At 44.6% G+C, this 23,932-nt stretch overlaps 1 protein-coding gene across 4 annotated transcripts in view; it reads right to left on the bottom strand.

The window, feature by feature from the left end:
• WDR7 (WD repeat domain 7) overlaps window positions 1-23,932 on the bottom strand; it is a 133,126-nt gene that overhangs the window by 8,834 nt on the left and 100,360 nt on the right. For all 4 annotated transcript variants that reach the window (XM_074857081.1, XM_074857084.1, XM_074857083.1 and 1 more), the window contains one exon: window positions 19,962-20,061. In XM_074857081.1, coding sequence (XP_074713182.1) covers window positions 19,962-20,061 — 100 coding nt within the window. The remainder of the gene's footprint in view (window positions 1-19,961; window positions 20,062-23,932) is intronic.

Raw genomic sequence — 23,932 nt, 5'->3', positions numbered from 1 at the left:
GCAGCCTGCCTCCTGCACCCGCGGAAGCGCTGCCCCTCCAGTACCTCCACAGGAAGGACGGGCAAAAGCAGAGGTGTGCCACAGCGAAGCGAGACCCTTCCAACCACGCGCCTGCTTTTAGCTTGGAGCGGTAGGAAAATACCAGCTCCAACTTCTGCACGGGATACAAATCATCTCTGGGCAAGGAATGGTTATTTGAAAATTAAGGAGGTGATTCTGTAGCTCCTTCATGGATCAGTGAGGAGTCACTGGCAATGACTTCACGGGCAATTGCAGCAGCCAAGCCAGGGTGATCTGCCACAGCAAACACCCAGAAGTGTTCTTAGATATAAACGCAACACCATACAAGACCATAAATAAATCACAAACATAAAACTCATTATGCTAAAGGCAAAGTCTAACAACAGGCAGTTAACAACTGAAATGTTAAGCCGAAAATTGTTGGTGTTGGTGGCGCCACTGAAAAAAATGTACCTCTCCCTCTACTTCCCCCTTCCAACTAAACGAAAGTAATGCAAGTTTAGAATTGATCTTAATAAACAGAGCTAGGTCTGACAGATCAGTCATTCCTGGAGCTTTTTTTTTTTTTTTAAAGAATCATATAGCAAATTACGTAACCAGAAACGAGCCAAAAATAAAAAACAGGTTAGCAGTGCTTTACCAACATGTATTTACTTCTCTGAGGTCCCCTGGCAGCGGCACGCGCTGAGTGATTCCACGGAACAGAAACAAAAGGTTTCTTTTATTTTTTTTTTTTAAATAAAAAATTAGAAGTTGGCTTTTAATGCTAACGTAGGGTGCAAAACCCTACAGAACATTATACAGAGCCCAAACTGTGCAGAGGAATAAATATCAGCCCTCAAGATAATGATATAAACGGCAGACCCATGAAGTGAATATATAAAAATAAATACTTGCTACAATGGCAAAGAGAAGCCGCAGCGGTGCCCGCTCAGCCGCTCTCACCGCAGTCGCCAGGAGACGAGAAGCACCTTCACCAGGCTGCCACGTGCTGTGCCCAGCACCATTTTTCTCTTTTTTCTTTGGAGATTGCGAATCTCCTCTTTGTTTGCAGCAGCACTCCTCCCCGGGGTTCCTGCACATCTGTCTGTCGCTGTACGGTTCTTCTGAATGATAGAAAACTTCGAAGTCCTACGCTTAAGTCTTGAATAACGTAACATATACTAATCTTTGTGTTCAGAAAAAGAAGGGAACGCACTTGTTTACAGCCATCCTCGCTGGATGAACCAGCCAAGCGAAGTCTCTCCCCCAAGATGAGTGCTGCCCTAGCCAAGGCCAGGCACCCCCCAGCCACCGCGCTGGCCCATGGCCACGACCCATGGCCACAGCCGGCTCTGGGGAGGGGGCAGGCAGGGGCAAGGGCATCCCCAGCTGTTATTTTTTATGAAAACAAAGTTATACAAAACTAAACGTCTTCGCCTGAAAAGGTATCTAAAATACTGTCTCGTTTTTCATACCAGAAGTAAATTCTTTCAAGATGGTCCTTCAGAGGTTTTTATGAACACTTTAAAAAAAAAAAAAATCCCTATGTTCTAAGCGATTTAGTGGAAATATCTAAAATACTATTAACTTAAAGCAGTTTTAGTATCTTTAACAATCTAATTTCTATGGTAGTTCCAGTAATACTAACCGTTGCAGTAAAAATTTCAGGACTGTACTGAGAAAAAGAGTATATTTACGTTTTAAAATTAATTTTCTTCCTGTCCTTCAAGTGGCTTCTCAATAACATCATGATAAAGTCAAAGCGCATGCATTACATTTTTTAGCCGAACAGAATATATAACAACTTTTAACCTTACAGTAATACAGTTTTGCATCAGCCATTATAATTACTCAGTATTCCAACGTGCGGTGCACGATCTGACAGGCAGTATTCAAAGGGAGCAGAAAGTGCCCTTGAACGGCCGTGTATAAAAATACATTTATCACTGGAGCGGCAGGCCGGCTGTCAGTCAATATCTGCCTCTCATTTGTTAGGAGGTTCTCCTGCTGGGAGTCCCTCATTACAATTTGCTTTTACTTCCTGGGCAAATGACAACCAGAAAATGAAGCAGCTTCTTTCTCGACCGAACTTAATCCAGAAAAAATGAGACGACAGCTGCAGCCACCCAAGTGTTACGGGATGGTTTAAAACCGTCCCCAAATCCTACGGCTCCGGCCCCAAACCACTTCATGACGCTGCACAGAAGAGGCGAGAACTGCCCTTCCCTTCCCCAAAACCATCGTAAAAGCGTGTGCTTGGATCTCCACAGATCAGCCTTTCAGCCGTCACACACACACGTGTATGCTCTCGCTTTAGGAACAGACTTGTCGGGTCAAGATTTTCACATGGACCATCAAAATCCAAAAGACAATTAATCGCCCCTGAACATATAAACTGGCCACTCCACACTATCAGCAGTGATTTTTCTCCTCTGCAAAACTAATGCTGCTGTGCTTTATTTAAAGGTTCATAACACTGTAATGTCACCTCGGAATATCTGCATGAGCACGTGTTAGACAACCTGGTATTGTTACTGAAATCCCCACCTCCCTGTCAATTAGTGTTTTAAGTGAGGTTTCGACAGCTCATAGGCTAAGCTTTATGCTTTACCTTCTAGGAAAATAATTTAAAATATGAATTTGGAGTGTGATTGGGATATTCTTACCAATCAAAATGGATGAAGAAAGTGCTTAATATTTTTTCCAGTTTTTTTTAATAGTATTTTGCAAGATATAAAAGAATTCATTTCAATCCCTGCTGACAGGGGTCTAATAATAATCAGAAGCAGTTGGTGTAAGAAACCCAGCAGCTATGGACAGGAAGCTGGACAAGAGCTCATCCTGGCCAAGCACCAGGGCTCTGGATCCGCACACGCTCACTGCTGGGAAGCCCCGTAAAACTTTAGGCCTTGAACGACAGACCCCTCCAGGCTGCCGCTCGACGGCAGCGAGGAGGTTTGGGCTGATAGCCCCGCGCCAGAGCGCGCTCGCCAGGGAGAAGAGACACCGAACGCTCTCCAAAACAGCCCGACACAGACCAGATCTACCCATCGGTAGAGGGACTTCATCTCACCAACTACCAAGATGCAAACCATCCCCCTTGATGGGAAGAGCTGTGCAAATTGTTAGAAAGACAAAATTAAACCCTGATTACCGACAGCAACCCGAGCAGCGAGGCAGGAGGCGGGGGCAGGAGCACCACGGTCGGACAGAGCGCGAGAAGCTTCTTCTGACCTTAAGCTAATGGGTCTTCAACTTTAAAGGCAACAACGACTTCATTTAGTGACTACCTGAAGGCCTCAGGGAAAAGTACTTATTTTTAATAGCTTTGGCAGGAGGAAGCAAGCCATGGAGGGCAGGGGTACCCCCACCCCGGTACCAGACGCGCAGCAGCCCCGGCCCCGTGCCCTGCAGGACACGCGCTCCGAGGAAAACCCGGCCAACGCTGTCATTCAGCCCCGGGAGGACACACAGCCCATGGCCATGAACCCAGCAGAACGATGGGTTCTGGCTGCATGATTCAGGCGTGATGCGCGATTTTAAAAAGTGAAAAATAAGTATTATTCAAACATTTCAGGAGCAGATCGAATAGGTGATGTTATTTTCCTAGCAAACATGCAAGTTTGATACAACTCGCATCAGTGAACTGCACTGAAACAGCCCAGTTCATAGAACAGTCTTTTTTAGACATAATAAACTTAGGTCAAGAAATAAATCAGCACCTAGATAACCCCATATGGCTCACAGCACCAGACAGTGATGAGAAGAGAGAATGTGCTCTCTTGAAGACACTGTTTGTCAAAACCTCGTAATTTTCATTAAAAATCAGTCCCTATTGAAAGACAAAGTTATTAAAAATTCTAACAAGCCTAAGAATGAAATGCTGCCCTACAGTGAGCTAACAGGAGACAGGAATACATGGAGCATCCCCTCTTCCTATGTAGGTACTTACTGTTAGGGAAATATTGCTTAATAAGAGTTAAACTGATAAAAAAAAAATCTGCCTTTCACCTGCCTACATATGCTGACTTTAATTTGATAACTGGAGTACGTAGCAGCCAGAGCACAGAACGTTTCCAATCTCTAAAACTTCTCTGGTGACAGCTCGACGTGGATCGCAGCAATCTCATTTTTTCTCCCTTATTCAAGCAACTGCCACGAGATCTGCAGCCAGGCACAACGTTCCCGTAAGCTCCCCCCTCGCCAGTCCAAGCACATTTTGCCAAGGTACCCTTTGGCTAAAATTCATTCCCAGCCGCATCAGCGCCGAGGAAAGCCTGCGAGCTATGGGGCTTTGGACGCAGCGAGAAGCACTCGTCCCCAAACAGCTCCGTCAAGGTGCAGCTCTTCCCTCACAGCTCCAGCTTTACTCACCCAAGTTTTAAAGAACACTAGTTAGAACGATGTCACAGTCATATTTGGAGCATCAGAGTATTTTTAACCTTTGAATCAGAGCCTTTGATGCACTGGCAACACACACAAAGCCAAAACTCCCAAGTGACCCAAGACTTTAAAGAAGAGTGTTCAGCAACTCCAACGGAGTAGGAAATGCTAACGAGATCGGTGCTTCCCGCCAGGACCGTGGGGTTTGGGGACTTAATTATCCTTCTAGAAGTGTCTTCTGCCCTGCGGACTCAGGGAAAGCAACTCTGCTGTCATTTTTGAAGCCAGCCTTCCGATTCTTGCCGCTCCTCGCTCTAATTTTCTAATCGGCACCGGCCGTATCTCCAGATCTTTGGCAGTTCCTGGGCAAACTGTCGCCTGCTGCAGAACTCCCCAACGCTGCTTGTTCTTTCCACAGTTACCACTCACACCCTCTTCCAAGGGTCACGAGCATCAGCACCAACGCTATCAAAACAAGTGGAAACTTGGAAATTGCAGTCCTCAATTTTAAAATTTTGGGAGAATGTTTTCCTACGAGTCTAAGTCTTACAAGTAGTTTGTGTGTGATGGCTTACACTTAGTGATGCCATGTCCTTGCATTTGAAGCTTTTCAGTTTCAAGTCCACTTTTTTACCATCAAACAAGCATATATATTACGCAGATTATGGACATTAGCATATTCCACAATATTTTGCAATTAAAACATCACTAAACGACGGTTGGGATGGGGGCAGAGGAAGAGGGTGAAGTGCTCTGGGCCCTGCGTTCAAAATGCATCCGGGTGTTCGGAAACCCTGTGGATAGTATCAGGGCTACTTAATTCACACAACTGCTCTAAATTTTAGGGAAGTTAATTCATGATAATAGTAATAATACCTAGAGCATTATATGCCATTGTACAGCCACAAAACTTTCAAACAAATTAATGATCAATAATTAGTCAATCATTGACAAAGTATACGAGATGATATGTTCAACAAATCTTTCTGGTTATGAGTTAAATATGTTAGGGATACAGATTTTCCTTGCTGGGTCTTAATTGTTTCACTTCCTTCTGAAAAGTACTCTGATACCTGGATGAAAAGCTTTATCCTCGTCGCAGATTTTCCAAGTGCCCCTCTCTCTGCAGCTGCAAAGCCATTTTGCAGCCGCTCGCCGACTCGCGCTGACGGATGCGAGAGCAAAGCAGAAAGCAGTCGGGCACAAAGCCAGAGTTCAGGACCGTGTTTTTCCCTAACAGAGAACAAACCCCTGAAAGCAAAAACGCATTCACAAAGGTCATGTCTAGATTGGAGAAATAGGTCAGTTAAAAAAAAGTGTTAGTAACATGATTTAAACATCTGTACATCTACAGAGCGAGAGCCGGGTGTAAGTATGTGCTCGCTGGCCACGGGCAACCCTAAAGGGAGAATCCCAGAGCTGACCATCACCATTTCATGCACATTAGTGCTCTGTCTATACTTAAAATATGGAATATAAATTTTGAAAGTTATTAAATGTGAGTTAACAATCGACCTAAATTTTGGTTTTAAAAGATATTTGCATACCCTCTTGTTTCAGTTTTTCTTTAAAGGAAGCAAGAGACTTTTAGGAAAAGAAGTTCTGACACACAGAGGTGACTGACAACAATTTATCTGGCTAAACACTGTCAAATCTGCACAGTGTAATCTAGGGATTCTCTCTTTAACAAAAATAGCATTTCTGAGAAATTATTTCCTACGAAAGTTGTAAGAACAACGTGGAAAAAAATCCTTATTTGCCTTCCCAGCTGGCTGGTTCCCTGGACAGCTCCAGAAAACTGCTTCAGCAGCGTCTGAAGAAAAAAAAAGCTTTTTACAGAAGGGAAAAAAGAGTTGAGGCCACTTTTTGTGTAGGAAGTAGTGTCTGAATAGGAAGTAACAGCTAAATTAGACATAATTTTAAATACATGGAAGCCCAATTTTCTTCACAGACCTCAGGATAACTCTGTATACCTACTTTCTGTCGCTGCTCCTATGGCTGCTACTAACTCAGTGCTGTAATAAATCTGTAACTCAGCGGGGGGTTTGTGGCCTCCGAGGCTGGTCAGGAAGTTTAATATCTTTTTCCAGTCTATTTGACTTTTGTATACTGAATTGTACCACTTCAAAAAGGAAAAAACCCTCACTGGAATGGATTACGCTGTCGGCTCTCCGCTTTGGAAGCTGACAGCTGAAGCCTAAGAGTTAAGTAGAAAGCCGTAGCTGAATCAATTTTTAATTTAATTTTTACTAACTTTGATTATTCAAGAGCAGTCCTGAGCTCTGCGCTTGGACTCACAGTCCTCCCTTGGCATCCGTCCCTGTCTTCCCACTGACAACAAGATGTTCCCCGTCCGCAAACGCGGGACGCCTGCAATGGCGGAGTGGGCAAGCTCCTTTAAACCAGTCTCCAAATCAACCAGAAAAACGTACAGAAAGAAAAAAACCCAACCAACCGTCTTTTAGCAAACTAGCATTGCTGATCAGCATGACCTAAAAAGCAGATTTAATGATTCCCGAGGCCTCGTTACTTTGCCTACTGAGGCTGGGAAGTTGGAGGGGCGTTACGGTCTGAATTTATAGCACTCGCAGGCCGCACGCGAGGACTCGCAGTTGACAGTTGTTACTTGTACCTTAATGCATATATTTATATGTGCAAAGGAGATTTATCTGCGATGCACAGAGGCAGATTCGGTGCAGATCAATGATATCTGAGTAAGGAGTTAATGCAGCTAGCGTGCTGTGAATTCACACCTTGGCTAAATCCCCACCAGCATCCCCGTAGAAGCACATCAGCGCAGTTTACTCTCATAAAATACACTGCTAAGTTACCACCAGCTAACCAACCCCACAGAATTAAACACTGTTTTTAAAAGACATTTGAGAAACTTGGAAAAAAAAGTGGCCATTTTGTTACCGCATCCCTAACGTAGCTGGGATTTGCTGTTGATAGGCTGAGACCATTTCTTGTTACAGTAAAAATGAATAAAATCCCTCAACTGTAGCACTGGGCATGGTTAGAAAAATCAGCTTGGGGTCAAGCTACTGCAGACTAGAGGGAAAAAGGGTCTGCACCAGCCAGGCCAGCACGATGCCTCCCACAAGGCTGTCCAGGCCTGGAAATCTAAGTAGTAAAGCAGCAGAATTGCCCCGCACTAAGCGTGCTCCCCCGTGTGCTACATGCCGGGGAGACAGCGTGATGGCATTCATGTTGCAGTCCCACGGCTTCCCTTCCCTTCCCTTCCCCTGTCAGAAAAGGATTGTGGCCTACGAAATTAAGAGGTTATACTCAGTAATTATCTTTTATCTGCAGTTTGAGGATGTGTGTTTCGACTAAAAGGTTTTCCTGCCTCATCTGAGCTTGTCAGTGCGGCTGTGTCAGTCAATGCACCTACAGGTTACACATTATGGGATGGCTATCTTTCTACCTTTAATACAGTACATTGGAGAACGGCGTCTTTTATTCAGTAATCAAACTTAACTAAAACAAGCCATCTGACATGAGGAAAAAATGTTTCCCAGAAAGAGTGGAATAGGCTGCCCAGGGAGGGGGTGGAGTCCCCATCCCTGGGTGTGTTTAAGGGTCGTTTGGATGAGCTGTTGGGGGATGTGGGGTAGGGGAGAACTTTGTAGAGTCGGGCTGAGGGTTGGACTCAATGATCCCAAGGGTCTTTTCCAACCTCAATGATTCTGTGATTCTGTGACATGAGCGACTATTCATTCCAAATATAGTATGAAATAATTTTCTGCCTTATATAAGAACAAAAATTTGCAAAGGCATCTAGGTATGGAAATAAAATCATACTATGGGCAATTCAGTTACTGCTGCGACTGCCAAAGCTCTGATTTTAATTCTGCAGTCAGCCAAACGAAGTACCCGGGACCAAACAGCATTGATTCCAGCCAGTGCTCAAAAGCATCTTTTGCTTTGAAATAAACCGAGCCAAACTCAGGCTTCTCTTCAATCTGCCAGTGAAAACAACAGAGTCTTTACGTACGGCAGCTGGTACCTGCATCATCTGCATCCTCACCCTCAGCTTCCTCCTGGGGAGCGCTCGGAGCCTGCCAAAGCAGCGATCCCCAAAGGGGGCCGGGGGCTCCCCCAGCCACGCACCCTCCGCACCCGCCCGTGGGGCAGGAGCAAGCGCCAGCAGAAGGGAGCGATTACAGCAGCAAACATCTACAGAACGAGACACTACTCGGCCAAACGAACCGCTCGTTTTCGCCACGAGCCCCTGCCGCAGCCAGTCCTGCAGGCGTACAGAGGTTTACACCGAGCGCAGCCCATTTCAGTATCAGTTACAAGTACCTCTCCAAGTATCTACAACGAAACCCAAGATTTAATCAATGAAAATAGAATATTTGATGGCTTTCTGGGCTATCCCGTGTGCTTTGCGTGCACTCCACAGAGCCATCCTCTATTCACAGGGGACACAGACCTGACTGCAAGTCCCAGCTGGTGTCCAGGCCCTGAGAACCCCTTGGTGTACACGTAACCCTGTCAGCAATGACGTCAGCCTCGGCAGGTTTCTTTACAGGAAACAAAGTTTTCATAAATTACAAATCAAATACACAGCAGTATATACAACCCCCATCATCTATAGCTCAGTGCTGGGGAAGAGTTTCTGTTTTTGGAAAGGAAGACTGGAGCCCCCAGCCAGCAGGAACGCACGGACAGGCACACAGAATACCCAGGCTGAAGGCGACAGCCAAACAGCCCCTAAAAAATGAGAACAGCACTGCAGGTACACTGCTGTTTTCCCATAAACTTCATGGATTTGTTCCATCAGACCCCCCTTGATGTGGAGAACAGATGGATTTTCTGAAGGAGGCTCCACCTCTTGCCCTGGTGAGGGGCCCAAAGACGTTCGGAGCAGCAGGCAGCGTTAGTGCTCGTGCTTAACTAAAGCCTTCGACTAGTGACTTGGGCAGAGCCAGTGTCTATATACCCAAACACATTTCCAAATGAAAAATTATCAAATAGCTTGTATGTATGAATTAATTGGGGGATTTTGGAGTGGACTCTGTTACCCAGCAAGAATTCACCTGACATAACTCCGACCAGAGATAATCACACAGACCCCAGGTTTCTGGGCTCCGCATACGGTCGATGAGAGAAACAGACCCTCAAAGTCTGACGCAGGAGCTCACGCATCCCTCTGTGGCAGATACTTCCACGAGGTACATGAAACGCCAGCTGCTTACCTGCACAATGAGGAACAGCCCCCAGAGAGCGCGTAGGTGAGTTAATTCTTACGGATTCTCACGATTAGAGTTAATGAATCATGACACTAAATCTGTTTTGGCTATAAAATAGTACTAGACACTCTGACAAGCAAACTACTATTAAGCAACTTTCAGACATCAATATTTTCCCATCGTTTCAAAGTCAACAACAATCATGTATCCTGAAATCTGGTTACCTGAAATATATCTCTACAGTCTGATGACACTGATTTAACGTTCCATTTGAAAAAAGTAGCAGAGTATCATTCTTCTTCTGTATTACCGCACCTCTAAATACAGGAATTTCAATGGCATGTTGATGATAACTTACAATTTGTTTTGAATTTAACGTGAATCTTTAACTGCATCCAACCTGCTGAGACTGCTTCTAGCCTAGAAAAAATGACTATGCATTTTTTTTCCTCATATTCTTAATAAATATAGTTCTTTAAAAATGAAAAAAAAAAAAAAAGGAAGAAGCATGTCTCCTGGGTCATGACTTTGCAGAGTACCTAAGTCACTTCAGCAAACCTCCAAACTGTCAGTTTGCAGAATCAGTGGCGGAGCTGCCGTTTGGGCTGGGGAGCGCCGTCCAGGCACGCCGGCGGCAGGGAGCACGCAGCGGCCGCCCCAGCGAGCTGCGCCGGGGCACGGTTAGCGTTAGATAATCACTCCCCTCGAGGATTAGCAGCACACAGATGAACCCTGTGCCACACAACACACTTGGGGTGTCATTAGCTCATGATAACCCCACTCCCTGCCATCTCCTATTGCTTAATGAGAGGTTACAAAGGTTGTAACAGGACTAAAAGAACTTGGGTGAACAGGACTTGGAATGAGTGATACCTTAATCAATTCAAAACCAGGGGCTGCACCACGTCATCACAAAGGCGTAGGTGGGAGACCACAGGCATGCATTATGTTTTACATTAATGAGCTAAAGCTTCAGAGTGAAGAAAACTAGACATACACTAGGCCTTAATTTCCCTTAACAAATTCCAACTTTTTCAAAGTAGCATTTTCCCTAATTCAAATCACATGTATAAGTACTAAAAAAAAAAGATTTTAGGATACCAGCTCACCTGAAATAAATTATCAAGTGCAACCCACGCAGAAGAAACAACATCTCCAGGGTGCCTCAGCACAGGCACACTGAGCTACGAACACATTCCAGAAACTTCACTGTGACGGCAAAATTACGAATCGTGCTTCTAAGTTTAAGTGTTTTATTTCTGGTTAAAAATTGCCAGGCCGTGCTGAACGGCGCGTTTCGCGCGGAGGTTTAACGACGTGGCTCCTGCTATGGTTTGTAAACAAAGGCCGCATTTGCAGATGGAGCAGCCACAGATCCGCTGCACTCAGAACTGTTTTCCAATTCACTGTGAAACATCAATTATCTTTATCAAATAACAGTATCTCATCTCAGTCCATTATCAAGATGGAGTCTTATTTTAGCCGGACTGCGGCCCTATCTGTATATCAAGGCCGGCCGCAGTGCCAGAGTGAGTGAAAGGCTGTGAAATAATCAATAATCATCATCAAATTGTGGTCGACGGGTTGCGAGGATGGAAGTTTTTGATGAAACCTCAACCTTTTTTTGTGCAGCTGATAAAGCTTAACCTTTGCAATACCTGATAACCATGACTCAGTTCCAGGCAGCTCTGCATACCCCTACAAGCTCTGACTGCTCAAAGCCCCTCGGCTGAGGCGGGCAGCACCTTCGTGCCGGCCAACGGCCCTCTGGTGCCGGGCAAGTTGGTGGACACAGAACCACCACAAACCTGCTTTGGGGATTTTTATACCCACACCTTTGTCTTCCAAGATGGGAGAACCATGCTCGGTCCTAAAGCTGCACCAGTAAAAGGTCAGGCTAAAAAGGACAACCTGTGCATAACAACGAACAGGAACAAGAGAAAAATCGCCAGTGAGTATTCATCTATTTAAATGTAGGCAGCCTTCTGTTATCCAGAATAAAAGCAGGATGAGATCACACAGATAATGGAAAAAAAAAAAAAAAGGCATAAAAACATACATGCATTAGGCTAATCGCATAGCAGCCTTTCTGTTGAAGTTGTTATTCTTATTCAGCCCCTTTCTTATGATAATTTATTTTCAAAATAGAATTAAGGCACAGAACATGGTTGTAAACATTTTGTACCGGGCTTTCATTTTTGAGCATAGGATGAGTAATCTGCAACCTGAATATAACCTCCCTGTGAGGAATGGAGAGGTGATTCAGCCACACGTTTTCCCTTTTCGCTATCCATCAGTTTCTCTAGAAACAGAAATTTGAGGAAGTTTGTCAAAAGTCACATGCACAAGCAGAATGGGAATTTCAAGCAGAATGGACATTTCTAATTTTCTTGGCTGGGACAGTGTAGAGCACGGAAACAGAAAGGGCACCAGCCAAACCACGTGTAAGCACAAAGTCACTGCTGTATTTATATTCACTACCTTAAAAACACACACACAACCACCCCATGCCCCTCACAAGCGAGATGTGCACTGACAATCGTAGGCAAATGTAGGAGCTCTGAATGAAGCAGCCAAAGAGCTCACAGCTCGTTAACAGACTCCCACCAATCCTCAGAAAAACAAGGATGTTCTAGGGAAAGGAAGAGAGCTCCTGGTATTAGATGTACGTTAAAGAGCAAAGAGAAAGACCTGAATAATTATAGGCTTACCCACCTGATGCACATCCCGCCAAGAAAGGTATGGTTCATATGAAATTGATACCAATGGAATGTTTATATAAATATAAATGTTGTCAATAATGTAGTTTTATAGAAAAGAAGTTGTATCAAGCAAGCTTACTGAAATGTATGGTTTTGATGATAAAAGTCAAAGTTTTGATGATAAAAGTCAAAACCCTCGTGTGGCAAGCCTTCTGAAAGGGGTTTGGTGCAGTCTTACACATTCCTGGGAGAAATGAAAATGATACATAACGAACAGGTTGGCTGTTAGATGGATTAAATCTTGGTTAATCGATGTGGTTTGGAATGCAGCTGTAAACAGAAAAACTGCTGAATTTGTGCGTTTCTCCCAGGGTCCCAAAAGGGCCTGACTTAACCTAAAAGCCACACAAAAGCTGCTGCTAAGAGCTGAAGAACACCGAGAGGGTTTGGGGAGGAAAAACCAGGACGGCACAATCCTTGAGAGCACCCTGGGCCTGCGAACACCCTCCAGCCCTGAGGGGCCTCATCTTGGCGGTTTATCGAGTACGACGGTGGGACTTTGACTGAGCCTACAGCACTCACATGTAGAAATTAAATTAACAGCTTCTTATGCAAATTAACCTTAGTTGAAGGTAAAACAGGACCTACTGGTCAGAGGCTGAAGCTAAAGCGAAGTCGAACTAGAAACACAATATAGCTTTAATAATGAAAATAATTAACTACTGAAATACTGATGATTCTGGGGGATTTTCCACTACTGGAAAACTTCAGACCAGGAAGAGATGATCTTCTGAAGACACACACTGCCCAGTGTTGCTGGATTCCAGCACCCGGGGGTCCGAGGTGACGATCGCGGAGATCCCTCCTTGCTGCTCCTCCCCTCGGCGCGCGAGCTGGCAGTCATCTGCTCCCTCCATTTACAATTTTGCTTTCCTGAGAGAGACATCACCCGTGATGAATACACACTGAACTGCTAAATGCTGCTCTGGAGACCACTGATGTCACGCTGATGGATGTGGCACCAGCCACTATTAAAAAAAAAAAAATCTGCACTTACAGGGAACTGGGGTCTTCTGTAGGTGTGGAGGGGGCTCGGCATCTCCCGGAGGGCTGCTCCGCACGCCGCTGGACTGGGAAATCCTCCTCCCACCGCCTCTCTCGGCATGCCGTGGCTTTGCAGGACTTACAAATATTCTGGTCACAAACCCACTACTTCTCCAGCCACGGAGAATGCTAAATATATTCAACAGCAAATATCGTATGAAAATACACCAAGGTTTAGCTAGTATTTTAAATAATTCTCATTTGAACTTCAGAACAGAGTTCCTAGTGCAGTTTAATACTAGAAAATTGCTTATTGGGGAAAAATTTACAAAAATTATGAATATTTATGAAAAAACAAAGAAAACCCTCCATAGAGGCAGTTCATACTAATAATTTCAAGTACAGTGTAAAATAATATTAGTGTGAGAGACAAAACTGTTGCAGAGGAATCCTACCCGTACTCTCCTTCAAGATATGGCTATTTAATAGTAAAACGTAGTTTAATTGATTTGAAAAAAACCCCAAAGGGTTTGATATTTCTATTTGTCATAATTATTCTGGAACTTATTATTAGAGCATCTCAAATTTTAGAAGCGATCTTGACATTTTATGTTGATTCTCTTTTCGTAACAGCTTTTTTTGAGTTTGTTTTGTTTGGGGTTTTTTTTTGTGGTTTTTTTTGTTTTTTTTTTTTTAAAAGACCTTCACGAACTCTTTGGATTATCCCAACATTTCAAAAGCTACCCTGCAAGGGCCTCCCATAACCCTTCCCTGCCGTTGGCAGTGACAAAGCCCAACCAGCGGAGCCCCCTTGCCCGCTGCCGCCAGGCGCGGGTCCCCGCTGCCCCGGGGGTCCCCAGCCAGCCCTCACCCGGCTCCACCATCACAAAACGCCCCCCGGGTGGCCCCGTTGCCTTCCAGAGCCGCGCAGCACTAAGATAGTGTGTTTTATTATGAGTGTCATGGAGACGGTGTGAAAAATCCAGAGGCATCGGCAGCGCGCGGCAATGGGTCAATACCGTTCACCGAGACATTGTGCGGATAATCAACAACAAGGCCCCGGGTTCTGGCTGCGCTGCAAACAGCTGAAGGGCAAATCAATACCACCATGGGAAGGACACTGCCCGCGCCGCTCCCCACAATCCACCGCTGCCGCCGCAGGAAAGCGCCCGCGCGCCCAAATGAATTCCAACTTCGCTCCTGCCTGACGCTCGGCACTGGGAATACCAAGTAACATTTGGAAAATGCTTAGTAAATAATTGAACAGAAAAGAGAGAGAGAACCTAATCTCCGTATTAAATTATGGGAAAAATTAGATAAAAAAAGATATGCCTTTGGAATGCTTGTGATATAATACAAAGGGGCTGCAATTTTCATCCTGATTTAATATTTTAAAAATAAACTAAAATCCAACCCTCCTGAAATGAGTAAGGTATTTCCTCGAAAGCAAGATTAAATGTAGAACATTTAAAAATATTATAATGAATAATCTATCTTTTAAATCATCAGGTAGAATTCACATGTTAACACACATATCTGCACAGCAGCCATAATGCAAACCACAAGCAAAATTCTGAAATGCAGATAACTTTGGCTGTGAGGCAACATTTTACTGGTGGTATTAATAATTGACACCTCGTTAAATAAGTGACCCTAATATAGTAAATTTTACTGGGAAAAACCTGTCATAAATAAATGTTGATTTATTATTTGTTAAAAAAGGTGATTCTTGACATCCATCATTCTATTAATCATTAGGTGCAATTTCTCAGTCAGGACGTACAACCACCTTTCTTGAAAACAAAATAAACGTGCTGCAAGGAAAAAGAACCCATAAAGAATGTTTTTGTTTCCTGTTATTTTTCAGATAAAATGCCTCTTTTTTTTTTTCTGCAAGCAGATCATAAAATTCCTGTCATTAGCACCCTATTTCACTTGTAGTGTAAAAATCAAGTCACCACATTTAGAGTGCATACTACTGCTGGTAATTACTATGAATTTTTCTACCAACTATAAACCGTGTTAAATCTGTGCCGTAATTTCAGCAACACAAAACCCCACGCTGCTCAGATCCTGCCATCAACTGCACTTAAAAGAGATTTTTATTTTTTTTTTTTAGCATGGCTGTGTGATATGAAGAACTAACATTTTAAGCTTTATTTTCATCAGCGTAACTATGTTAGCATGCACAGAGCTAAGTTACCAGATTACAGTGTCATGAATTATTCAACGCAAACATCACAAAATCCAAAGCAACTGCAAGCAAAGAAATCTTCTTTCTTTTATGAGCATTTCTGATATTTTCTTCAGAGCAACGCGGCTTCGGTGCACCGAGGCGGCCGGTGACGGCACTGAGCCAGCGGGCAGGTCTTAGAGCAACCGCTGCCTTGCCTTGGGGATGAGGAGCCTGCCTGCCCCCCTGCCTGCCCCCCTGCCTGCCCCGACCTGCCCAGGGGGATCCCTGCAGCTCCAGCAGCCGCAGCTCAAACACCCCCTCACAAACAAGGCTCCCACGGCTCGCCTGAGCTTGCTCTCTTGAGCTCAGAAACGAGAGATGTTGCCCCGAAAAGCCGGTTTCCAGTTTGAAGCACCAGAGCAGAGATGCTGCACAGAGCAGGGAGGGAGGAAAAGATGTTCCATTTGCGGAAAAAGGAAGCAGAAAGCCCTTCTCCCTCCCCAGGAGGGCTGGTCTACCTGCACGTGTCACCCCAAGGAAGGGGAGCACGTCGGGGTGGGCACGGGTGCCCTCCTCAACAGTCTGAGGGCCGGCTGGAGCATGGTCCTCTGCTGCACACCGAGCCCAGAAAACTGCCCACCCCATTTTTGGGAAAAGTAAGCATGGGGAACTTGGGGTGAGCTCAGAGGAACCCACTGTTCACTCAGCAAGAACAACATTTTTTAGCAAGAATATACTGAACCCTGGTTCATACATGCATGATGTACCGACCCCCGGCTTCAGTGGGGCTGGGAGACCACGCTCCTCGGCTGAGGAGAAGGATGCTGGCTGCCTGCAACACCTTTTGCCATAAGCCAAGGTTTTAATTTAAGCTGCAGTGCTTTAATTGATGGAGAGCTTTTATTCCTGAATGCTCTTCATAACCGCCGCTCCCCGGGACCACAGAAGGTGACGGCAGTTTAGACTGGTTTTGGTGGGAAAGAAAAGAAAAACTGGAAGATGCACCTCCCCACGTGAGTTCTGGGGGTGCGACGAGCCCAGACCCACACCCTACGCCAAGGGTCGGCCTTTGTGGCGATAACCAACCACCAAAACCCGCACCAGGAGCCGAAGGGAGAAGAGGAGGTTCTGCCTCGCAGGAACACCCACGGGCACAGCAGGGAGGCGGCAAAAGCGTCAGCTTTGACATGCAGTTTCATCTGGCACAATAATATTCAGAAAAAAAGCCTTTCAAAGTTCTGCTTTGGTGTGGTTTCATAGAAGGCGAGAAAAGGAAAGATCTGGGGAAGCTCAGCAGTAAGGCTGGAATAAACACTGAAGTCAGTCTGTGCACAGCCCAGAACATAAATGAGTATTTTGCCTAAGGAGGATTCTGAAGAAGGGAGAGTACGTTACAGAGAGGGGTTTTTAGAGTCCTCTGCTCTTCTCACCTTTCAAAACAAAGGCTGAGAGTGAGTGTTAAGGCTGTCTGTAAATAAGGCAGCGGGGTAAAACCCAAGGAGAGGAACCAGTTATTTAAGCTAAAGGTCAGTGGTGGTACAAAGACTTAGCTACCCATACTGGTGTGGGAAATAAAAAAATAAGATATTACTAACCCGTGATATTTTAACCCAACGATATTCTGGAACAACCTTCTGCTGGGTGTGGAGAAACCCGAGGCTTTTGGGATGGCTATTTTGGATGTGAGAGGAGAAGGTGCAGTGCCCGCTGCAGCGGGAGCAAGCCCTCATGTCCCAGGGAGCTCCCACCTGCAGCACCCTCGCCTCACTGCCCTCCCCTTCTGCTCGTCTCAGCGGTAACCTCAATTAACAGATAGCCTTAATGAGGAGTATAAATGGAAATGGGGGGTGGGGGAAAGCAGTTCCCCCTCTTCTTATCCAATAAGTAATTCTGATGCCCGATTAAAAACAGCTTCCGTGTGAGTTGTGATTGGGCAACTAATAAAACCTTCATACGTATTTGAAACTTCTACTTTCAAAACACTACCATATTTACTAAACACAAAATTATGTTTATGGCCTCAGGAAAGAGTCAAAGAATCCTCTTTTTTGAAACGGTGAATGACTAAGCAACTTTTTGTTAGTGTGTTTCTGGTAATATTGTTCAAGAAACATTACAAACAGAAAGAAACAGAATGAGCTTAAGCTCGAGGATGGCCTGTGTTAGACAAACATTTTTGTTGGTGGAAATGGAGCAGAAATCAGCACCAAAAGTGAAAAGGTCCCAAGAGGGGAGTGCGAGGGAGAGGCACTGGCCAAGGGCTCCAGCGCACGTCCCAGCGCTCGCTCGGCGTCACCGCAGGGCGCTGACCCCACCGGTGCGACCCAGGTACGTGTCCTCATTCACGCTCCATTCACACATTCGAGGCGATGGAAATATTTTCATAAACGTTATGAAAGGCTTTCACTTTCATAAAAAAAGTAAACTAACCATTTGAGCTTTTTTTCCGATTTCAAAACTTTCTCACCTACGCAATCCCGAAGGTATTTCATGTCTTCCGAGCAGCCTGAAATCTGCAACGGTGAGAAATAACTTAAAAGATGAGATTTGGAATAAAAACCCTGTATCCAATAGATGGCGTCGCCCCCTAATAATCATATATTGGCACTCACCAAATTGTCTTATCTCATGAATAATCATAAAATCTGCAAAGGACCCTGCCCTCATCATCCTGAAGGTCCCCTCAGTCATACCCATCTCTGCTTTCCATCGTCTCTGAGGAAGCTTATCAAGAAAGTAAGAAAACAAATGCTGTGAATATTCACCAACACATCAAATGAACCGAGTGAATCGTTCTGACAATTTACTGCTGAAACGTGGAGTTAGTAAGACCGGATGTTTTGTTATGAGTGTCATGGAGACGGTGTGAAAAATCCTACTAACTCCAGGGTTTGGCCCTGGCCGGCCACGCAGCCGTACGCACCCCTTGCTGTGCTGCCCTACGGCACCCCCTGTTTCTGCAGAACTGCTGTGGGGCGCTGGGCCGTGCGGGAGGTGTTCCAGGCCCCTGGCGCTCCCCCGGCCGAGCCACAATTACCCCAGACACTAACGAACTCCTGCGCTCACCTCGGAGCCAGGTCGTGATGCCATCAGTTTGTGATGCCAACGCTCCCCAGGACACCCTGACCTCCCGCTCCCCCCTTTCAGCACGCTGATGCCCACCAAAATGGCCTGTGGCCAGGGTTTCCCCTGGGAGACCTTCAGCTGCTCCCTTGTGCCAGCTGCGGACGGGTGGGAAATGGCAACGCACCAGGTGCAGGCGGCCAAGGAAAGGGATCTGGGAAGGGATCTGGGAAGGGATCTGGGAAGGGATCTGGGAAGGGATCTGGGAAGGGATCTGGGAAGGGGTACACCAGCTCTGCGGCACGGTGCTCGTCCTGGCGGGGACTGCCAGGCAGCAACGATGCTGAGAGACATCGGACATATTACTATACAGCAGTTCTTGTGGACCCGTTTATAGTTAAATTAATAAATCATGATCCAAATGACTTAAGCTAAAACAAGGTAGAGCAGTCCGCATTTCCTATCCGCCTGCATTATGTAGCTATTTATAAAATAAATCTGGCCATCTTCACTTCCATAGGATGGATGTCTAAGCAAAAAATACTGGAACACACGTTGTCAGCTACAGATTTGGAAAAGAAACCCCAAAATTTCAGAGCAGACAATGAACCAGCCACGTATACCTAAGTATGTGGTTCTGCCAGCGAAGGACTGAGTGACACTGCAGATCTAACAGGATGAAATCTATGCTACCTCCTCCATAATGCACATTTTGTAGAGACTAAAGATAACAGCTTTTAGAAACAGCAAAAAAATTATACTTAGAAAAAAGCAGATTCAAAATACAGATATTTTATCCAAGTTTTATATAAAGACTATTGAAAGTCAATGAGAAATAATAGCTGATCACAAGGAATAATAAAGAACGTTACCAATGAACTTTTCTGAAAAGATAAGGTAAATGCTTTGTCATGAAAACATTCTTAAATTCCGAGCACCCATTTCAACATTATCCTTAAATGTATCACTGGTAAGAAATTATTTAACATCAGAAAACTGTAAATACCTCAAACATAAGCATCACAGCATTTTGTAGAAAGGAGTTTTAGGGAGGAAAAAGCCTCAGTGGATTTTCTCTGTCACCCCTACAGTAGATAAGTATACTGCTATAAATCCTAACTTTTAACACCCAGATTTCTTCCTTTATTTCAGAGCAGGGTATCACCTAACTTGAGGCTTTCATTATTAACCCATCTGTGGAGCCCATTCAGCTCCGGTGAATGAAGACAGTAGGGCTCTATATACTTTGAGTCCTTCATTAAACTATTGATCCCCTCAGCATTATCCATAATGTTCCAGCAGCTCAGCATGTCAACTGATGCAGAGCTCGCTGCTCTTCCCTTTCAATAACTTCCCCGCGTTATGGGGAGGAAGTCACAATGATTTATTTACCTGACATTTCCCAGTCCGGATGTCGTAGAGGGCCACTGAACCATGGCGGGCTCCCACTGCGATTCTGTGACTCCGCTCGTAATAGCTGACCATGTAGAACCTGAATTGGACATTGGAACAAGTAACAGGTGAGATCTGACCTGCCTGCATGATGTTAAAATTAATTTGCAATGCCACTGGGTAATTAACATCAGGGCCAGAACAGAGATTTGATTTAAAAATCCATCAGCTGCCAGTTTTCATACTTGGCATTCAGCAAACAAAGCCAACTGGTGTTGGATACGTTACCACAGAATCAGAGCAGATTTATTTATTTTTATTACACAGTGTTGAATGCTTCCATGGAGTTTGGGAATAATCCACGTGCTGACCCCCAGGTCCCTGACCGTCCACGTGCATACCCTGTTTACAGTGGAACACCCCAATAATGCTGGATGTCAAATGGTTAAACAAGACAACCTAACCCCGAATGATTTCAGAGCACTTCTTGAAAACCAAATGAGAAAGAATGAGAGAAAGTGTAGGGAAAAATATGCAAGCTCATAAATTTTTGATTGGCATACAAAAAAAAAAAAAGAGGAAAATTCATCAAACGCTCTCTAATCCAATAACCTCCTCCAGGTGCAAAGGGCCCGAGAAGCCTGGGATAGTCCTTAACGTCCAGCGTGACTGTATGGCATTGATTTGAATTCAAACAGTTGCAAAATTCAAGGAATTTCTACACCTTCAAACACAAGAGAGTCAAAATTCAAATCTTTGGGAATATCATTAAAAAAGGGAGAGCAGACCTGTGAAAACTGCTGACTGCATTTCCAATTAAATTTTAATTTTACGATTAAATTTTACTATAACAAAGTCTGCCAGAGATTTCTACATTCAGTCTATAAAAAAAAAATATGTTGCTGACCATATTTATGGCTTCAAACAACAAACCTTACAATGATCTATCTCCTTGTTCTCCAGGATTCCCAGAGTGCCATAGCAACTGCTCTCCTACAGGTATGATACACTTGTTCCTACAGTGCAGGATGGCAGCCAGGAAGAAAAACAGCATGAAACGTGGTGTTACAGGGGAAAAAAAAAAAAGAGGGAAAGAAAAAAAAACAGAGAAAGAAAATCACTAGTTGTGCAGGAGAAAGGGCAAGAGTACGCAGCTCAGAATGTGACACCTTCTGCAGCCAGCATCGGCCTCATCAATCTGCTTTTCAGATTCCTCTGGGCAGCAGTGGCCACATTATTCATGTATTTATTACTGAATAATAATAATAATAATAGTTCCTCATTTATTAAGAAGATCGAAAGAAGTGCTTAGAAATCAAAAGCTGTTGGTAAATAGCTCGGGAGCAGGAGAGGCAGGAGCCGGTTGGGAGAAAAAAGAAGAGAAAAGGGACAATGCTGGGGGCAAACAGGTACCCGCAGGGTCTGTGGGGCTGGAGCAGGACAGCTTTCACTGTTTTCACCATTTCACGTCCAAACACCTGCACAATTGAAGTGGTGCCCCAGGTGAACAGGGAGGGGGCTATTTTTAAGGCTATTTTATATAACCAGCAAACTGGGGATTTATATATAAACTTATAACCCCCCCCCCTCGCTGCTCCATCACTACAAAATGGACCACAACAGAAAGTTTCTCTATAAAAATGTTTTATATTCCCATTAATTCTATTACACCACTGAACGGGCCCAGTCTGCTTGTCTCCCCCAGTAGGTTTCGGAAGAGAATATCCCATACTATTACACGTAAGCAGAGAGCATTCCTCTCCTTACTGCAGCTCAATGCCCATTTAGACAGAGCGCTGAGTCAGTCTTTTTCTTTGAAAAGACAAATCCAGACTACATCCCAACAGAGTTTGGGGGAAAAAAGCTTCATGGAAATAGATGGGTTTGAGTTTATTTTTCTAAAAAAAAAAAAAAAATAATTAGTCCTTAAACTGACATTTAGCTGTCAGCTCTTTAGCTGCGTTATCTTTCAGTTAGCTTAGCACTGTTACAACCACAGAGTTCAGTATTTTAACCCTCTGCACGCCTTTCTAGGCCTCTCTGCAGTAGAGTTCAACGGGGAACGATACGCCAGCGTGTATTTAGACTATATTACAAATTTATTTTCACCAGCCGGACGTCGCGGGGTAACGGGCTGCCCAGGCCGCGAGCGGAGCGAGGTGCTGTGCTGCGGGGGGGATCCCCGCATACGCAGGCCGGGTTTAGGATTCGAGGGCTGGGGGGGGGAATTATCTTTCCTCTTCCAGCGAACACGAGCCAGCACACCTGCCAGTTGGGATGGGGGCTGCTGGCTCGGGTTTAGGCTGATAGCGGAGAAGCCAGCAGCAGCAGCGCTGCCTCAGCGAAGGCCCACCAACCCTTAGTGACTGCTGAAGTATCCAGGGGGTTATAAACATTATTTTTTTAAAAACTAACATTTTAAGTTAAAAACAGCCCAAAACAGAATGTTAAATATTTGTTAAAGAGAATTTGTTGATTAACATCACGGCTTCCTTACATTTTAATTGCAAACCTCAGTATCTTGCAATAGCCAGAGGGGTTCTGGATTATAATTTTGATATTCTTCAGTCCCATTTCACATTTCATTCTTTTTTTTTTTTTCCCCTTCTACAGAATGAGCCTCCAGGCTCCCTTGAGCATTACCACAACAGCACCTCCAGCTGATGGACTCCGATTCCTTCAATTATACTCTCCAAAATCCGAGAAATAATCAAGGTATAAAATTTTGTTGCACAACCTCTCTTTGTCTAATCCTTGAAATTCTCACTCTTCCTGCAAGACCACTCCCTGGTCAAACACCATAGAAAACACTTGTTATTTAAAATTTAATCTACCTTCCCATGTGAGACTATGCTGTTACACAGAGAACTTTAACTCAGCGGACTGTACTAAATACGTGACCTGACCACACAGAGTCCACCAGGGACCACTCAGCTGCAGTGCAACTGCCGAACCTGGAAAACGCTCAAGTCAAACAGAATTTCAATATTATGCTTCGCAGTTTTAAAGGAATTCAGAAATATTTCATGTTCATTGCGCTGTATGTCAACACATTTTGTTTTGGCAAGAAATGGGTTTGCAGAGAGCATGCCAAAAGGCAGTATGATCCTCTCCAAAGAGCAACACTGATGGGAAAAACAAAATAGACACCATAATCATATGCTGGAAGAGAAGATATCCAAAAATATCCACAGTGATGGATTTACCTCATCACCACCCATCAGGACTGAGTCACGCTCACAGCAAGCAGCAGCATGACTGCTACATTGGTCCAGCAGTCAAAAAAGCTGAAAACCCACGAGGAATGATAATCAAGTACTTTAATCCAGCTCACTGCTGCTCCCAGCCCTGGGTTTGACGTTCTGCCAGAACAGGAACGTCGCACCCAGGCGGCCGCAGAGACACCACCCAATGTTGGCCATCGCAGCCATGAGCAAGGTCCTTCCATGAGGAAGCAGAGCTTGTGCACCGAGCACGGCGACACCCGGGTGCTTCTGCCACAGCGGGGGTGCGCGCAGGGCAGCACAGCAGGAAGAGCACTGCGACGCTACAAAAATTAACAACAGGATCACGTCAAAGTGCTTCCGCTTGGAATCTCTCCAGAGATTGGAGCATTCGCTAAAACCCGATGAACGTTTCCATTGGGCTGAACGATCACATCGGTGGGGTGCTGTATCATTTTTACAATGGCTATAACTATGTAGAATAGGAAATATTACTACTAATTTAACAAAATTTTAAGATAACGTATCACTATAAAAATACAACAGGAATAGGGAGATTTTTGCACTAATTCCCACTTACCCTTGCGTTTATATTTTAAGGTAAGCCTTTTAAAGTATCAGGAAGAGGGAAGATTACCTCTGTCAGTATCCTACCTGTCAACAGGATAATTGTTCTTTTCTTGAAACTATTCAATATCTTAATAGCTTATTAAATTAAAATGTAATGGCCGACAGCTGATTATTTTA

This window comes from Strix uralensis, chromosome Z, assembly GCF_047716275.1.
Source record: "Strix uralensis isolate ZFMK-TIS-50842 chromosome Z, bStrUra1, whole genome shotgun sequence".
Lineage (NCBI taxonomy): Eukaryota > Metazoa > Chordata > Aves > Strigiformes > Strigidae > Strix > Strix uralensis.
Note: the sequence above shows the minus strand (reverse complement) of the source record. Positions and strands in the feature narration are given on the sequence as shown.